The 20,213-nt window shown below is 36.8% G+C and overlaps 1 protein-coding gene across 3 annotated transcripts in view; it reads right to left on the bottom strand.

Moving 5' to 3' along the window:
- FCHSD2 (FCH and double SH3 domains 2) overlaps positions 1-20,213 on the bottom strand; it is a 338,593-nt gene that overhangs the window by 172,298 nt on the left and 146,082 nt on the right. For 2 of the 3 annotated variants that reach the window (XM_011953051.1, XM_011953052.1), the window contains exons 5-8: positions 18,025-18,169; positions 9,881-10,014; positions 6,239-6,293; positions 5,264-5,392 (exon numbers count right to left, since the gene is read on the bottom strand). In XM_011953051.1, the coding sequence (XP_011808441.1) occupies positions 5,264-5,392; positions 6,239-6,293; positions 9,881-10,014; positions 18,025-18,169 (463 nt within the window). The remainder of the gene's footprint in view (positions 1-5,263; positions 5,393-6,238; positions 6,294-9,880; positions 10,015-18,024; positions 18,170-20,213) is intronic. The other variant, XM_011953053.1, reaches the window with a different exon arrangement.

Here is a 20,213-nt window from a genome sequence, read left to right as displayed (position 1 = left end):
TTTTGTTTTTTTTGAGATGAAGTCTCACCCTGTCGCCCAGGCTGGAGTACAGTGGTGTGATCTTGGCTCGCTGCAACCTCCACCTACCTCTCAGGTTCAAGCGATTCTCATGCCTCAGCCCCCTTGAGTAGCTGGGACTATATGTGCACGCCTCCACGCCCAGCTAATATGCTGTATTTTCAGTAGAGATGGAGTTTCACCATGTTGGCAGGCTGGTCTCAAACTCCTGACCTCAGGTGATCCGCCCACCTCGGCCTCCCAAGGTGCTGGGATTACAGGCTTACGCCACTTACCACGCCCGGCTGCAGGTAGTTCTTTAAAGCAGTGTGAAAACGAACTAATAAAACAGGCAATAAAAAATGCTGGTAAGGATGTGGAGACAGAACCCTCATGCATTAAAACTACTATGGAAAAATTACAAGTCCAGTAAAAGAAATGAACTGTAAAGTTGAAGAAGTCTCCCAAAAAGTAGAACACAATGACGAGGACGGAAAATAAGAAAGAAATGAAATTTCAAGAAGCAGGCTAGCAGACATCATATCTTAATAATGGGAAGTTTCAGAAAGAGAAAACAAAAGGGAAAAATTAATCCAAGAAATCAAAGAGTACACTGAGAATATTCCATAAACTTCTAAAAAAGAAAAAACAAACAATTAGATCAGATACGAATAATCAAGAACTAGGATGGCTTTGGATTCTCAATACTTACACAGTAAACAAGAAAACAATGAGGTATGGACTCCAATATTTGAATGACAAGAGTTTTCAACCTTTAATTCTATATCCAAGTACAAGCACAGAATATGCCATTTTCTAGACATAGTTATCTCAAAAAACTTACTTCCCATGCCTACTTTCTCAAGAAGGTACTGGAGGATGTGCTCTACCAAAGGACAGTGTAAATCAAGAAAAAATAAGACATAAAGAAAACTGAAGATCTAACACAACAGAGACATACAGGAAGATCTCAGGATAAATATTTGCATCTGACACAGAGGGCAACTAGTCCAGATCAGAAGAACGTAACTCAAAAGACAGTTATAATGAGGGTTGTTATCACCAAGATAACAACTGCTAATGTAAGAATAGAATGTCCAGGAAATACGAAGAGAACATAAAATAATTGTTCTGTTCCCTAAGAAGGCAGGAGGGGATGAGATATAATCCAAAGCTGAGGTGAAAAGATCACCTTTAGATAGGAACAACTGCTACTGAGACTCTGGAAGAGTCTTGAACACAGATGAAGTCAGATAGTGGACAATAATGAAGCTGCCTTCCAACAATTTCCACTGTCTCTGTAAATTAGGAAGAAAACCCACTTGCTAAGCATAAAAGAGGTGGTTGAAATAACTGTTAAAAATAGTAGGAAAAGTTAACTAGGGAAAAACAGTAGGTTATCTAAGCAGTGTTGAGACTGCTGCACTGGTTTCCCTATTAATTTATGATCATGAATCTGCTCCGTCAAAACTTTTCTTCAGCAGTACTTGGCTGCTTAGATACAGATTATCCAGTTACGGGGGGCTCATCAGAGTTACCATTTCATTTCATTTGAAGAAGGGCAAAGACAAGAATATAAGTTAGAGAATTATTTAAATAATGAGCTATGAACTTTGTGGGGAAAAGAGAGGTCAGCCTGTTACTGTGTTATTATAGATAGAAGTAAGTTTAAGAAACTCCATTTGGCTCTGTATTTGAGATGCTGTTAATCTGTGACTCTACCCCCAATCTTGTCCTTGCTGGAAACATCGCTGTGTTAATTAAGGTTGAAAGGATTTTGGGCTGTAAGGAATGTGCTTTGTTAGGCAAATGCTCTAAGCCTGCTTGTGGTTGAAGGTCAGTACCATTCTCTTAAATCTCAGTAAAAGAAAAACATCTGTCTCCTGCCCGTCCCTGGGAAAATGGAACAGCTCTGTGTATCTGTATGCCTTACTGCTGATTTACTCCCTTATCTTTTTGGCAATAAATACTGAGGGAACTCAGAGACCAGTGCCAGTGTGGGTCCTCTGTAAGCACAGCACCGGTCCCCTGGGGCCCCGCTTTTCTTTCTCTATACTTTGTCTCTGTGTCTTTATTTCTTTTCTCAAGTCTCTCCTTCTACCTAGCGAGAAGCACCCACAGGTGTGGAGGGGCAGGCCACTCCTTCAAACTTTAACAAGGATAACGAAGAAAATGAGAAAGGATAATATGTATTAAGTGGTTAGGATAATGCCAAGGCAATATTAAGCAATAAAAAAGATAGCTATTATTATTAACTAACCACAGTCCTCCAGCAGTAGTGATTTCCATCACTCTAATTTGCAATCATCTATATAAATGTATCTCTCTCTTGCTCTCTTCTACCATAACAAGCTCTTTGAGGATGAGCAGTGTGTCTTACTCATTTTTGTCTCTTCCCAAAGCCTAACTCAGTAGTTAGCACGCTGTAAGAGGCTCTTAAATGTGTATGATTAAACCAACAAATCAAATACCCTGTCTTTAAGCTACCCATACAGGGTATTATCACCTTAACATTAATTCAGAAAAATAGATGTCTCCTTAACATTAATTCAGAAAAACAGATATTTTCAAGAAAGGCATCTAAGGGCCACTGTCAACTCAATGGTGGAAATTTACTAAGTAGCTAATAGCATGATTGATAGGAATTTTCCAGTACTGTAGACTACAGAATTAGCATGAGGAAGAAAATCAGTTAATGTACAGTACATGAAAACTGAAAATATGTTTTCTCAATTTTAAGGGGCAGGAGGGACCAACCCCTGCCTCTATTTTTAATCAGTTTAGTACCCCACAATGTTTCATTAAATGAATACTCCAAAGCACAACCTACCCAATGCTGATCAAATATATGCATAAAGACTTCAAAGTAAGTTCAAGAACATATACTAATCTGTGAGCTGGCCAGCGCTTTAACTTCCTCTTTGCTTTAGGCAGAGAGCAGATCCCCCAAATAAGAATGTACCTTCCCTGGTTTATTGAAGGCCATTCTTTTTCGGCTGTAGATGCAATTGAAAAAAAAAAAAGGACTTGATTTTTGCTGTTGCTTAAGCTAATATAATGTTCATTTAAAAATATTCATAGGGAAAAATATACAGCTTTGATATAATAGTAGACATATACAGGATATAGTGAACTACAACCTTAAGTGCAAGCTGTGCTAAAAATCATCTTTAGTAAATGCGTTCTTTGAAACTGTTGGTCCTTGTAAGTCTGAAGCACTATGTAATACCTAATATTATATTAAAACCGGCCAGGCCAAGCAGCTCATCCCTACAATTTCAGTATTTTGGGAGGCTGAGGTGGGAGGATCTCTTAAGCCCAGGAGTTGAAGACTAGCCTGGGCAACAAAGTGAGACCTCGTCTCTACAGAAAAAAAATTAGCTGGGTATGATGGCAGGCACCTGTGGTCCTGGCTACATGGGAGGCTGAGGCAAGACGATCCCTGAGACCAGGAGGTTCAGGATGCAGTGTGCCATGTTCAAGCCACTGCACTCCAGCCTGTATGACAGAGTGAGACCCTGTCTCAAAAAACATATATACTAAAACACCTAAACCTCTAGGTCTAATACTTTATGGAAAATATATGCAGAGTTCTCATCAGAGATGACAAAACAGTTCCTTGTCTCTGTATTTTCTAACCTGTATTCTAATAAGCAGAAGTCACAACAGAAGCTAGGAAAAGGGGATTTCAGGCAGTGAACAAAAAGGAAAGAAAAAAATGTTTTGCAATAGGATACTTCTTAGTCCAATTTGACTCCCTTCAACACTCTTGTTTTGCCTGAAGGTCCCAGGAACTGTCCCATCTCTACTTTAAAGGAAAGAACTTGCAGTTTCTGTCCAGAGTTGACCTCCTTCCCAGAGCTATTATAGAAAAAAGAGCACCTGCTCTGGCTGCATCCCCATTCACAATTGCTGATGTGTAAATTAAGCAATTCAACTACAGCAATGTGTGTATTTGTCAGTCATTAAGAACAATATATTTGAGAGGGATGGGTTGAAAATAAAAGAAAAAACAAAATGACAAAATGTCTGGGTTTTGGGAAAACAGGAAAGAATGACAGATACAACCCAAAGCAGAGCTTCTCTGCCAGCAACAAGGGAGAAACCTGGCAACAGATTAAAAGGTTTCCCTTCCCTCTACCCTCTTCTCTCTTTACTTCAGTGAAAGTTAAAGACACATCATAGGTGGTATAAACAGGAAAAGGTTAGATCAAGTTTGGGTACACAAACTGTAATCTAATCTATCTGCATTTCAGAGTAATACCCAGAGGACATCTTCAGATAGCTACTGAACATATTCTTTTGTTTGTCCCGTACGCAGCTCAAAATCATCAAATAGTAATGTGCAATTTACCTATAAATTCAGGATAAACTTAATGAAAATTTTTAAAAATCTAAGTTTTTTAGAAATAAAAAATAGCCAGGCAGGCTCACACCTGTAATCCCAGCATTTTGGGAAGCTTAGGAGGGAGGATTACTTGAAGCCAATTTGACGCCAGCCTGGCCAACATAGCAAGACTCTTGTTTCCCAGCTACTCAGGAGGATGAGGTGGGAGGATCTCTTGAGCCTAGGGGTTCAAGGCTGCAGTGAGCCGTGATCATCACTGCACTCCAGTCTGGACAACAGAGTGAGACCCTGTCTCTAAAAAATTAAAATTAAAAAAAGCTTCATAATTATCATTAGACATAGTTGTGGCCAAAATTCTAGTTAATAAAAACTTTGGGCTAAGAGATACACTATAAAAATACATTTTAAAAGAAATATTCTTTTGCATAAAACTTTTCTTACAAACATTTTTCAAAAAATATAGATACAATCTAACAAAAATTATGCTAAAATATCAGTCTTTCTCTGATGATTCAGAAGATACCTGAAGATTCTGCCTAGCTTCAATAATTTATTGAAACCATGACATGAGTCTTATAAAATAGCTCAGAAGTATTTTCCCAGTTTGAGTTATTATTTTATTTCTCATATCACTCTTGTATCTTCTATATCAATAACCACTAAATAACAAATGTTTGCTGCACCTAGGGAGTATTATAATCCTTTACTGTGACTTGTCTGTAAACATTTTCTGAACTAAAAATTAATTCTAAATTATCTGAAACAGATGCTATCCAAACAATAACAAGTATATTCCAAAGAGATGCAACATAGCCTGGTTACTCTTCTATAGATTCAATCCCATAAACCCAATATCCAACTCGAGTTGTTTTTGTTTTTAATGAAGTAAAATTACCATAGATACGAAAGCTGTATTACCTTCATAATGTTAACTAAATCTGTTTGATAGTAGCGATCCTGATGTGCATTTGCTGCCGCTAGGGTAAGAAGATAATCATTCCTTGCGTGGGTGGCTTTGGAATTACACTCAGATCGCCGGGCTTTTAACTAAAACATAGCAAAAAAAAAAAAAATAATAACAATCAGTGCAAACTGATATTGTACTGCAAAACACAGGAATCCTACTCTTAGTTTGTAATTAATGGCTCCCCAACAAGAATAAAGGTAACTATGTGTGGAAAACATTTATACGTATATAAAAATTATTCATCACTACTGAGGAATGAAACAGTGACTAGAACTGTTATACAGGGTACGAACAATTTCAAATATTTGCTTAACATACTTCTAAAGCTTTGTAAATAACTTAAAAATATTTTGCCCATTTTATTCAAATGAGTAAATAAAGGTTCTGAAATTAAGTACCTTATCTTCAAAGGTATGGGTAAATCTAGTGGAGTTAGAAAATAGTTTTTTAAAAATCAGCACTCCTAATGTGCCAGATGAACTGTATGCTAGTTTGAAGCCACACCAGGTCTCTAAGCTTACTTAATCAGGCATTCTACAGTGTGAAGTTTTCGAAGGAAAAACTCACTCACATCTGGCCCAGAATATCACTCAAGGGTCTAAATCTAAATGAAATAGATTTTGTAGAGCTTTCCAAAGCCCCCGGGTTAAGTTTCTTGGACTAAGAGCTAAAGACAACAGGCTACCTAAGCAGGTAAGGTATAGAAACTTATCCCTAATGCAGTCTTGAAAAGCAAGTGTGTCCAAGGTGTTGACAACTGGGTGAAAAACCCCCATGAACTGGGAGGGAAAGTTCCTCCCTGAGTCAGTGACTTTAAAATGTTTCTCTAAGGTAGAAACAATCCACCTCCATCCTCAAAGATCCAATCCTCTGTTTTACAAGCTAAGAGGTTTCTCAGTTGTGAAATATACTTACTGAAAACTTACCTTTACACTTGCCTTCTGTAAACTGATTCTTGATTGAAAAAGACTAAGTTTAGATCTATAATAAAAATAGAAAAGTGTGTTTAATAAAATCATCTAATTATATCACAATAAAATTAAATATATTATTAAATTTTAAAAATAACCTTTTTTGAAGATACTGTTCTAAAAAAGAATGAAAAATGGAAAACCAAGAGTAATGATTATTTTCCTTTATTTTACTACAGGAAGAATTTAATATTATGGTAAAACAGGAAATATTGGGATTAATATAAGAAAAATATCCAGAATGACCCCCCCAAAAAAAACCTGACAAAAAAAAAATCAAAATATATTGTTGTCTCCTAATAAACAAAAGCCATCAAACTATAGACTATTCTCTCAGTACCATACAACGTCACACACTTTAGTTCCTGCAAAGGTTAGAGAGACCCAGGGACAACCAACCTAGGGACGCAAGTGTCAGCAAACTTTCGGGGCTGTGTGTGAAAGACTCTAACAAGACCAGGAATGCAATAATCCAATCAACAGGCTCTATGAAGTCCTTACTTCTATTATTTCCCCCATTAAAAGTACTTCTTGTTTGGGTACCTGCCTGTGTGCCTCCTCTGCTCTAAGGGGGTATTCTGAACTTACTGAGAAAGTCTGGCACTCTCTGCCCTGTATGATGTAATCTTCTCTCACTCTTGTGTTCTTATCTAACCTTGATCCTTTTTCAGTTTGGGAGAATAACCATAATCTAACAATCAGTAGTACAAACATGTTGATTTTACCCAAACAGCTAGAGAAAACCATATGGAGAAAGTCAACAGACAAATGCTAGGGAACAAGTAACACTCCCAGGACCAGTGATTTTTTTTTTAAAGCTGCAATATTTGTCTTGACTTCAGTGTCACGGTGATTTCCATGGGAGAATTCAATACATGTGCTGGCAGCTGTGCCTCATGAAATAAAGTTGCTGGCCAGTTTGGGACTGGATGATGGAGCAATTAGTCTTTGCAAAGCCAGTGTGAAGAGGATAGGAAAAGCAGTCTCTTATTTTTCTAACAAGAGAAAACATTCAGGGTTGAACACATATGCAGCCCAACTACTTTCCCACTATTAAAAAAATTGAGTTTAAAAGATTCTTGTTATTTTTTACCTTGTCATAGTCATATTTCATAATTTTTTTTTATTAATCATATTCCTGTTCATTTTATCTAGAAAAGTAAATCTAGAAAAGTAAAGGCCACAAACTCAAATCTCTGAGAAAGCCTTTTCAGAATAAGACTGTGTTTGGAGATATTCCCAGTTCTCCTTTTTTTAGTCATTATCCAAATAGGCTGAGTTGCATGTAGATCTTCCAATATAAGGTTTTAAGTTTCTGGCTTCTGCTTTATTTCCTAATCCTAATATACTTCTTGCGCAGTATTAAGGTAGGTATTAGTGATAGATAGAATAAGATAGTACCTGTTCTCAAAGATTGCAATCTAGAAAAAATAAGGCAGGATTTTTACACCCAAACACTACACAAATAATGAACTATACTGTGTGCTACTCTTTACCACCCACCCTTCAAAATTTATGTCTCTTGGGGTTCCAAATTCAACTTCTCATCTATTCTATACACAATTTTCTTCTTGTAACTACCATCTGATAGGCAACTGACCCTCAAAGCAAGATCTTGAGGCCCAAATTCTCATTTAAGTGCCAGATATTTGACTACCTTCCAAACATATTCACCCCAGTGTTTCCCACGCTCTTCAGAATAAACATATCCAAAATGAAATTCATCACCTCCTTCAAATTGTATCCCTCTTCCTTATATGGTCTCTCCTAATGTGTGCATCTCCACACCATCTGTCAAATCATCTATCAAAACTATAGGTAGTACAGTTTAACTTCCCCTTCCTGATCTTCCTCCTCAACTCTACTTAGAAAATTTATACTCATTCCTCAAGATTCTATCCAAACATTACTTCTTCTATAAAGCTTTCCTTTATCATTCGGCAAAATTAACTTCTATATTTTCTATGCTTTCCTAAGAGTGTTTTCACATTACTACTGCAAATAAGTTATTAGTTAATATTAAGTGACTTTAGGCACTTAATTTCTTTTAGTTTCTAATTCTAGGCCTTAAACTCCTTGAGGGCACAAAGCTTACCTTACTCATCTCTGTACTCACCGTACCCAATATAAAGTATTCAACGAAGAGTGAATAAATGAAGATAAAGAGGCATTATTACTCTATAGTTGAAAAGTTAACATTAGTGTGTCTAGCTTGCTGTATCCCCTCCGAATTTAGGTCATGTTAGAAGGCAATTCCTCGTGATCAGCTCTATGAACCAGACCCTATCAAATCCCCACTTCTCAGAAACAGCCCTCCACTGTGCTCATGTTCATCCTCTGGGCTGTGGCTAAATTAGGTGTTTATACATTCTTTACAAATCTGTCAATTCTCTGTTCTAGGATCTCTGAAAGTTTAAGAAAACAAGTTTCTAAAAATGACTATATTCCCATTCCAAAATGACAGTATATTCCCAATGGAGATCTAATATAAAAACTTCAGGTCTTATTGAGAAGATGGGTTCATTGATTCTATAAAAGTACAGGAAATATTTGTATGTTCAAAGAATAAAACAATAAATACAGTAAAATAAACTAGGGAAATATTAAATGTGCTTTCCTATAACATCAAGTCCTTCATGAATACTCACTTACTAGCCCTTGATAAACCGGGGAGCCCCTGAATTTTCACAAGTTGCTTATAAGCTTGCTTACATTTCTTGCGGATACAAACCGTATTAGAAAGACACCCCCTTCCTTGATGGTCTGTTTGTACAAGTGTTCAAAGACTTTCTGAGTTTATGACTAGGAGTTCAGACTCCTAGATTTTGCATCAGTCCGCACACTGAACCAGAGTCTCAGCTCTCCTTCTCACAGACCTCTTCAGAGTCCAGTTCTATAACATGCTTTTTCTCATCAACTTTTTATCTTGCCTTAAATTGTCATTGCAAAAATCTCTATTACACTGCTTGCTTTATATCACCTTCTATTACCAGTTGCCAGTTCTTTTCCTACTTATTCTTTAAAAAAAAGGTCTTACAATTCATATACATTGAAAGGGAAATTCATACAATTGCTAAAGCATACATGAAAAATTATGTATATATACACTAGATTTTTGTGTAAAAGAAAAAAACAGTGCCTGAGGCAGGGTTTCTACATGGAAGGCAGTGCTCTTGTTCACTTGATGTGTTCATGGACCTTCAGTGGCATCTTGAGGATCACAGGGATTTCCAACTACAACTGATTGAGAGTCCAGCATGAGAAAAATGAGGCTCTTAAACCCTGATATTCAGACACCACAGCAGTGACTTTAGGCTTTTGATAAGCTTTCAAGTCTGTAAATGTTCATTTACCTTCTTTTTCAAAATTCAATTTAATGTGAAAAACTGACTAATCTAATATTCCCATTTTGCTATATTAATTCAGATAAAAATCAGCCAATTAAAAAAGTGACCTAAAGTATATAACATATGTAGGTCAAATGAAACCACCACTACCTGAGAATAGGTCCATGCTCACTACTAATAGAGAACAAACTATTAGCAACAATAACATTTATTTGCATAATTATTTTCTCAGAAATGTTAAAACACATACTTTGCCTCGATGTCAGCTTTCTCTCGCACTGCATGAGCCATCTGTTCAGTCTCAAAGTATTTCTTTTTGCCTTTAGCTAAATCTTTCACTGTCTCTTGTAATTCAGTTTGGATCTTTGTCAACTGGTCAACACACTGTAAAATACAAAAGTACAATCATTATGATTTTAGTTTTCACGCTTACAGAAAATGGCTTCATCCTAAGGACTATACACTATGCCTTCAGGATGGAAACCCAGGAGAAAAGTCAGTACTTTCAGTGTCCTTCAAGTTGCAAATTAAAATCCTGGTATTTCCATCTCAAGTACTACACATCAAACAGTGTCACAGTTTGCCTAACAACCATACATTGAGAAATAACCTGAGTGCTGCTGATGACTGACATTAAGGTAAGACATGGAAGAGCAACTACGAAAAATGTTCTTACTGTTGGAGATACCATGATAATAAAAGCAAAAGAATAAGGCAATTCTGTATTTCCCCATCATCTTAATAAAGTCTCTATGTTCGGGTAACTGACAGTGCAAGGGGTACTGAAGAATTCACCCCTTAGACAAGAGGGAGTGACACCTGAGTAGTCTGACTTGGTAAGTCCAAGGTGAACAAGAGAAGCAGGAAACCTGGGTACCACATAACAATTATTACTCAAAACCATCCCCTGCCCAACTCCTTGGATACACATATACATTCAAGGAAAAGGGATGGACATAACAACTGAAACAATGTTTAGTCAATTAACTCTTATAACACATTGGGGCCAAAGCAATACTGCTTCAGGACCCTTCTGAGTATCCAAAGGAGATTGACCCTACTTTGAAACAAACCACTGAGAAGTTTCACCAGCCTGAGGCCAGCTTAGAGCAGTCACATCTAAAAACTTCTAAGCCTGAAACAGCACTGGCAGAGACTGACAAAAGCTCAGCAAAGCAGGAGGACACACTGGTGAGGGATTATTGTGCAAGGGTGAATAGTGTGGAGGAGGGCAAGGATATCAGAAGAACCAGGATAAAACAAGGATAAACTTAACCATATGACATACAGGCTAGACTTTCCCAGAAACTGTTAGGTGTTAAGAAAGGACTACAGGGGATGAGAGATCTAGAAGATTCTGCATGGACAGATAAAAGCAAAATAACCACTCATATTTAGTCTGTGAAGGAAAAGGTTAAAAAAAAAAACACAAAATAAAACAAAACTTCTCCCCTCTGCATGAAACTGGGTCTTTGCTCAACTTTCTAGATCTGTGTTTAAATAGAAACCTGATGAGAAGACACAATGTCAGCTGTGTTATTAGGCAACATTGCTTACAAACCCTGGTAGGCAAACTGCATCAATTTGGGATAAGCTAAAAATTAACTATAAATATCTGATAGAAAAGCCATGGCTTTGGGCTTCTGTGAGTATGGTGTATCTGGACATGTCCCTTACAGGGACCCTGGAAGCTCTGTCTGTAGAGTTGTTGTAAAAAAATTTTAGTCTCCTTTAGGGGCTAAAGCTGGCCCTGCAAATATGAGTCTTATTCCCTTGTCCTACACCTGCCACTTGGAGGACCAAACAGAATGACTGGTTGGCTACGTGGACTGAGACATACAATAGTGGGAGAATTAATCCCATTAATGCTAGATGCTTCCCTACTGGCACATTGTGTTCCTTGTACTCTGTCCTTCTCAGTAAACCTCTTGTCAGGTGTGGCCTAACGACAGCCACGGGAGTCTGCACGCTTATTACTTCTAAAAAGACCCCTTGTGGGCACTGCACAGGTGCTATGTTTCGTACTTTACTGGTATTATCACATTTAGTCCTTGAAACAACTCTATGGAAAAGGTGGTGGTGGTGGTGGTAGTAGTAGTAGTAGTAGTAGTAGTAGTAGTAGCAGTAGTAGTGATTCCATTAAGATGAGAAAATAGACTCAGATGTTAAATAATTTACTCCAAGTCACACGGCAAGGATGTGATACCATCTACCATGCAACCCATTAAAGTGTGTACCCTAGTTCTGTGATGACCATGTTTTAAAGGTCTCTTATAGACACAGTTTATCTTAAAAGTAAGCTTTAAAAAAATTGACATATAGTTCACATACAACAAAATTCACCTTTTAAAGTATACAATTCAGTGGTGACAAGGTTGTTCAACCATCACTCTCCTTGAATTCCAAAACATTTTCTTACCCCCAAAAGAAACTCTGTATCCATTAGCTGTCACTCCTCATTTCTCCCCGCCTCCAACAACAATTAATCTACTTTTTTGTCTCTAGGGAGTTCCTATTTGGGATATTTAGTACAAATGGAATCAGATAATACGTGGCCTTATGTGTCTCACTTCTTTCACTTAGAAAACATTTTTAGGGTTCATTCAAGTTGTAGCAGGTATCAGTACTTCATTCCTTTTTATCACTGAATAGTATTTCGTTACTTACTAACAGTAAGCTTTTATCTTGCAGAAAGAAAAGTTGTCTTTCCCCCTAAATTGTAATAGTACTTATCAAATACAAAGCTTTTGTTTAATAAATGATATGATGACAAACTGACACTCTCATAAGGAAGTGCTGAACATCCTAATAATGCTGTGTTTACAGGTGTGAAGAGCTAAAAGCAGGCTTCATGGCTACAATTCGATATTAAGAACCAAAAACTGGGCCAGGTGCGGTGGCTTACACCTGTAATCTTAGCACTTTGGGAGGCTGAGAAAGTGAGATATCTTGAGCCCTGGAGTTCGAGACAACATAGTGAAACCTCATCTCTACAAAAAAAAGTACAAAAATTAGCCAGGTGTGGTGGCAAGCACATGTAGTCCCAACTACTTGGGAGGCTGGAGTGGAAGGATCATTGAGCCCAGGAGATTGAGGCTGCAGGAGCCGTGTTCATGCCACCGCACTCTAGCATGGGTGACAGAGCAGAGAAAAATTCTGTCTCAGAAAAAAAAAAAAACAAAAAAAGAAGTTAAAAGTATAGTCTCTGAATATGACACAGACACAATAATAAACTTGATAATAACTTGAATATAAGAATATAAATAAAAGTAACCCGGGCCAACACATTGAAGTCCTACAAATGATTAGGTTCTCTAACCCAGTAATAATGCCTGGAAATTTATCCTAAGGAAAAAAATATAAAAAGTTAATTTTTACTGTAGACTTAAGGGTAATGTCCAAAACCAGACGTAAGATTAAAGAAAGCAGAATGGAAAAATTCACAAAATAATAAAAAATAATAAACATAAAGGTTATGTAGAAACATGAACAATTAGGAAACTGAGAGAATGAAGATAAAAGGAGTAAGAGAATTAAGTAGTCTACGATGGTGAAGGCATTTACATGTATTTTTCTATAAACCTGTTTCAATATTAAGTTTTGTTTTAAAAGCATTGTATAGGATTTGGAATTAGGAAGTAGTAGTATATTCAAGTTCCCACTCTGTTATTTACTACCTAAGTCTCTTTAATATTTTTAGTTTTAATTTTATCATTTGTAAAATAATAATACTTAAATACTATCAGGGTTATATAAAAATCAAATGAGACTATAATAGATATAGTAGCAGTCTGCAAACTAAAGTGTTACACAAATGTGAATCACAATATTTCAAGGAAGGTAAGTAAACTCTAGTATAAATGAGAAAGATACGGACAAAAGTATGGTTAAGTAAATATAAGAATGGCAAAAAGCCTTAAGTTATTGTGGCTCTTGTTCTAATTTTTAAGCAAATGTCAACATACAGAAAATAATTTTGAAAAATGTAATAATTCTCATAATCCTCATTATAAACTGGGGCTCTTCAGAATTGTAATATAACTGTGTTTATCCTCCAAGTATTATAGAATAGACAAATTAGAGAAAATCTTAAAAAGAATATGAACTTTAAAATGTTACAGAGGAAGAATTTTAAGTCAGATTGGTTCTGGTCATGACAGAACAACTTGGATCAGACTACCTTTCTCTAGTCTGGAAGTGTAAAGTTGGACAGAATGCGTTTTTTAAAAACTGCCAGCATTAAAGACCACAACCATACACTGGACTTAAAGGACTAAGACACATGGGAGAAGAGGAATACACCAAGGTAAGTATTAAATTCAACTTGGCTTTTTTCTCAGGGCATTTGTTGAATCACAGTATAAAGAAATAGGACAGAAACAGAAAGTGGCATTCTTACTAGACTGGGGAGACAGAGGTTGGAGTTTAGGCACGCCAAAAGAACAGGAACTTGAGAGGTAAGGGTCTAGAAAGAGGGGTACTGCAGAAAAGCAAGTCCAAAAGTCTGTATGCAGTTTCCCCTCCGGTTAACAGACAACTTCTAAAAAGCAGGTGTTGGGTGAAATGCCAAGAAATCCAGTGGAGAACAGTAGCCGAGAGGCTAAAGAGTGAGCAGAGATCAAAGCATCAGAGCAGCTACATGACACTGAGAAGACAAAGGTTAGAGTTCAAGTCTTGTCAAAGTAGAAGGGTCTCAGTAAGCAACCTATACTTTCAGTTAAAACACTAGGAGTAAGTGAAACAGAATAGCCCTAAAAAGCCTAAAACCAGAGATCCTAACAGAACCAAGGTGATCTAATAGCATTCTATCTGCCTGCCAGAAGAAAGCTTAACCCTCTTTGGAAATAACATCTTCCAGAGCCTCTACAATTTTTATCCACAATATCCAACATTGTGAGTTATAATCAAACAGAAGATCCAAATAACCAAAAATCAAGAAAAACTGCAGGCAGTTAAAAGAGACCTACAGGCAATTAAGATAGTGAAATTATACAACAGAGATTAGTAGTAACATGTTTAAGAGGATAAAGGAAAAACATGGAGAACTGTACCAGAAACATGGAATGTATTATTTAAAAGTCAAATAAAAATCCTGGAACTGAAAAGTACATTAAGATTCCAAAAGATGAAGGTTTTCTGTTTTGTTTTTGAGAAAGGGTCTCCCTCTGTCACCCAAGCTGGAGTGCAGTGGCACGATCTTGACTTACTGTAATCTCTGCCTCCTGGGCTTAAGTGATCCTCCTGCCTCAACCTCCCAAGTAGCTGGGACTACAGGCATGAACCACCACACCTAGCTAATTTTTGCATTTTTTGTAGAGACAGGATTTCACCATGTTGGCCAGGCTAATCTTGAACTGAAATGATCCTCCCACCTCAGCCTCTCAAAGTGCTGAAATTACAGGTGTGAGCCACCACTCTCGTCCCCAAAAGATGAGTTTTTAAAGCAGATTCAAAATAGCAGAACAGTATATTAACAAACTTGTTAAATATTCAGATTGAAGTACACAGAGAAAAAAGGATGGAAAACAGAAAATGCTAAAAAAGGAGAAAAGACATATGAACAGAGGCAAAAGGTCTAACAGCCAAAAAGTCATAAATGGGAGTTAAATAGAATTATCTTGCTAGAAGATTTTTATATTGTTCATGAGGTGGTAAAATACTAATTCAAGGTAGACTGTAATAAGTTAATTTGGACCAGGCGAGGTGGCTCACGCCTGTAAAACCCGCACTTTGGGAGGCTGAGGTGGGCAGATCACATGAGGTCAGGAGTTCAGGACCAGCCTGGCCAACGTGGTGAAACCCTGTCTCTACTAAAACACAATAAAATTAGCCAGGTGTGGTGGCACACACCTGTAATACCAACCACTCAGGAGATTGGGGTGGGAGGATCACCTGAGCCTGAGAGGCAGAGGCTGCAGTCAGTGAGATCACGCCACTGCACTCTAGCCTGGGTGACAAGGCGAGACTCCGTCTCAAAAAAAAAGTTAATTTGGAATAAGGTTTGGGGAATAGTAAAATTAATGATTCAAGGTAATGTAATAAGTTAGGGAGGCATATTAGATTCTCTAAGGTAATTACTAAAAGAATATAGGATTTAAAAAGTAAGAAGCTAATAGTGGAGGGAAAAATTGATATTAAAGAATATTAGGTTGCTTAATATCATTAACCATCAGTGAAATATAGATCAAAGCCACAGTAAAATATTAATTACCTCACACCTGTTAGGAGGCTATTTTTTTTAAAAATGATAACAAATGTTGGCAAGGCTGTAGAGAAATTGGAGCCCTTGTGCACTGTTGGTGGGAATGCCAAATGATGCAGGTGCTATGCAAAACAACTCTGGTCATTCAGGAAAATGAAAAATCTGGGATTGCTATCTTTAAGATTTATAAATCTGGCACATTGGGGGTTACCATGTGGAGAGAGTTGTTAGTGAGTGAAGCTGTTCAGAAAAACAGAGCTAATGGATGGAAAGAAAGTCTGAATTCTAATACCATCATTTGAACCCCTAGATCCATCCATGCTTGAAGTCCTTCAATTTTCAGTTATACAAGCAGATACATTCCATTCTTGGCTTAAAGCAGTTTGAAGGAGGTTTCTGTCATTTGCTATCTCAGAGTGACAGGTATACCCAATATGTACTGAATATTTAACAATTGTTTAGATATAACATAAATAGATTACCAGCTATAATATAAAACAAGTTAATTCACAGACATGAGCATTTGTTGAATCTTACCAAAGATTTTTTTTTTCTTTTTTTTTAGACAGAGTCTCACTGTCGCCCAGGCTGGAGTGCAGTGGCATAATCTCTGCTCACTGCAACCTCCACCTCCCGGGTTCAAGCAATTCTCCAGTCTCAGCCTCCCAAGTAGCTGGGACTACAGGCACATGCCACCATGCCTAGCTAATTTTTGTATTTTTAGTAGAGATGGGGTTTCACCATATTGGTCAGGCTGGTCTTGAATTCCTGACCTCAGGTGATCCACCCAGCTTGGCCATCCAAAGTGCTGGGATTACAGGTGTGAGCCAGTACACCCGGCCTTACCAAACATTCTTTGCCTAGGAATGTCAATTAAATTCAAGTCTAAGACTATTTCATCAATGGAAGAGAAAAGAACCAGAGGTAGTTAAACTCTCAGAATATTCTGATACTGAGTGAGGTGGAACTTTCCATTAATTCAATTAAAAGTGATGAATGCGCCGGAAATTTGAAATGCAGTATTTCCTCCTGGTTGGGAAGTTATACTAGTATTAATTCTCTGCTCCTACCTTCCACCCACTTTCTGTACAATCACACACACACACACACACACACACACACACACCTTTCTTCCAATTCAAAATCACTGGCCAGTGACCACATAGGTTACTCACTATGTTTGTTTTGAAAGATATATTTTTTGGCAAAGATAAAACACAGGCATTCTTATACAAATACGTTAACTGACTAATATTAGGTGAGTGCTCTAAAAAAAATAACGTTTTACATAAAGACACATACACATTTAACATACTGATTTCAAGCCACTAGAATCATCTTTGGCACACGGAAAATTGAGGGGTTTTTGGTGGGAAAGGTGTTTGTAAAAATGTTCTGAAAATCCAAATTACAATTAGAATCAAAACACTGGATGGCTTCTAAAATATTATTTCCCTAAATAATTACTTTAATATTTTCTTTCTTTTACTTTAATATTTTCTAAAGTATTAATACTTCCACAAAAAGTTTAATTACTTATTAGGTATAATGATAATCTCAATTTTTGTAACTCTATTTCCAAAAGAACGCAATTCAATCACCTATCCTTTTCAACAGCCAACTTTTCTAAAAAGTCACATTAAGCAATGCCATTTTCCTATGAATGTTTTATTTCTGTGTAATAAAATACATCCATTTGAAAACATTTACTCATGTGTAACCCATATAAAGTTTAGAGTCCAACAGGGTTTTTAAAATAAGTTTTTTATATTTAGTCAAAATGTGTCAATTTCCTTTAATTATACAAAATGGGTCAAGTTGAAAGTAAGACAAATTAATGTAAACTTTTTTGAAGAATCAGTGGGATTAATAACCTTGTAACTATTCTAATATACACCAAACTATACCGATATTGTGAAACTAAGTAGATCTATGTACATGAATTAATGCTGAAAAGTGGTATTTCTAAAAAATATTTACTGAGCTTCTTGAACGTTCACGGATTTGAATTACACTCAATAAAACAGTACTCTTAATGAGAACATGTTGAAATCAGAAAATCCTAGTAAAATGTCAACTAGAAACATACAGGACCATATAAAGTTTTAAATAAGATTTAGCATAATCTTACAGATTACAAATGTAGCACTGAGATATTAAAATGCATATAAGAGCAGAAATAAAAACAATACCCTTTTTAGTTGCTGTTCTTTTAAGCTTCTCACTGTCCTTGCAGGCTCAGAAATGAAGTTTTTATAGTTTTCACATATATTCATCCGAGACTGGGCTACTTGCATTGTTCCCTCGAGAAAAGATTTCCAAACGGGATACATGCTCCTAAATTCAAAGAGGGATAGAAAAGTATTAGGCAGGGAACAGTAAGAAAAATTTGGCTAACCTTTTGCTCACAGGGTAGCACTGACAGAACACATGAATGTCTTCTTTAATGTATTTATACTGGCTTATAGGCAATATTTCAGCACACATAAGAAGCAACATGGCATATACTCTATTCCTCTTATTGCTCAGCAATAGGGAGTTTTGATTCATTAGCTATTCTTGACAATGGAGTAAAGTGCTACAAGAATTACAAAGCTCACGCTATAAAAATCAGTGAATATTTCAGACTCTCCAAGTCTTTTGCTGTCACAAGGTCATAATCATGAATATCAAGTTTTATTACTTCATTAAAGTATTTTCCTAATTTTACTAATAAGGTAAGTGAGGCCCAGAGAGATTTTAAAGTATCACTTTAGGTCACATGAGAGGAAGGTGGCACTACTGAGATACAAGACGAAGACTGGGTACCTCTATATATAGTATATTGTCTTTCAATGACATCATATTACTCAAAACTGATGCGGCTGGAAAAATATATCATGAACAACTGTTTATGTGCATGCAAAGTCTATTCTGTCTGACAAAATAAATCTATAATATTGTTTGCTCTATATCTGTCTTCCTGTTATAACAATGCTTAGCATCACACTGTGCTTTGGATTCATTCTAAGCAAGTCCCATCTCCTTTGCTTGATAAATGTGCTCAGCAATCTCAGTCAAGTCAAGGAATTATTAATCCTTTGCTTTTTCTAGCCAATTTCCTCTTCAACCTTCCTTCCTACTTGCTAAATGCTGTAGTCAATTCTAGCATGCTCCTACACTATTTATAAACACAATCGATAACTTATAACAATGGTAGTGCTTTATTTTTTAAAATGAGTCCTTAAAGTGAAATTTTGATATATTACAATATTCCTCTCCTGAGATTTCCCTTTTGTGGGAAATTCATACAGATTTTCAACCACAGCAACATGTGGGACCACATGCTATACAGATGCTCACTGTGGTCAACAGATGACACTGTAAAAGAAAAGGAAAAACTGCCTGAGTCCCTATCTTATTTAGAAGTAAAGAAAAAAACTTGATAAACTATGGTTTTCAACCATGGAGTCTTACAAATTAGTTCATGTAACGTACCAGATGAATCAGTTTAGATGGAAATAGTCATTATTTAGGCAGAGGTGTATCACTATCCCTTTGGAAAGATTCAGTGTGTTGCACAAGCAAAAACTGTCAGCATAAAAGCACTGATGAAGTTAAGAACAGCAAAACGAACGCCCTCCATGGCCTCACTGCATGACAACCAATGGAACTTGCAATGTAAACTCACCACAGGCTCTCCCTTCTAAGCAGTTCCAACAATTGATTTACTTGAAGAATGCACTGAGAGAAAAATTCAGTACTACGATTTGTAGCTACTAATTTATACTTAAAAGATGAGTTTTTAAAGCAGATTCAAAATAGCAGAACAGTATATTAACAAACTTGTTAAATATTCAGATTGAAGTACACAGAGAAAAAAGGATGGAAAACAGAAAATGCTAAAAAAGGAGAAAAGACATATGAACAGAGGCAAAAGGTCTAACAGCCAAAAGGTCATAAATGGGAGTTAAATAGAATTATCTTGCTAGAAGATTTTTATATTGTTCATGAGGTGGTAAAATACTAATTCAAGGTAGACTGTAATAAGTTAATTTGGACCAGGCGAGGTGGCTCACGCCTGTAAAACCCGCACTTTGGGAGGCTGAGGTGGGCAGATCACATGAGGTCAGGAGTTCAGGACCAGCCTGGCCAACGTGGTGAAACCCTGTCTCTACTAAAACACAATAAAATTAGCCAGGTGTGGTGGCACACACCTGTAATACCAACCACTCAGGAGATTGGGGTGGGAGGATCACCTGAGCCTGAGAGGCAGAGGCTGCAGTCAGTGAGATCACGCCACTGCACTCTAGCCTGGGTGACAAGGCGAGACTCCGTCTCAAAAAAAAAGTTAATTTGGAATAAGGTTTGGGGAATAGTAAAATTAATGATTCAAGGTAAT

Source organism: Colobus angolensis, unplaced genomic scaffold (genome assembly GCF_000951035.1).
Source record: "Colobus angolensis palliatus isolate OR3802 unplaced genomic scaffold, Cang.pa_1.0 Scaffold355, whole genome shotgun sequence".
Taxonomy (NCBI): Eukaryota; Metazoa; Chordata; class Mammalia; order Primates; family Cercopithecidae; genus Colobus; species Colobus angolensis.
This window is presented reverse-complemented; position numbering and strand designations above follow the sequence as displayed.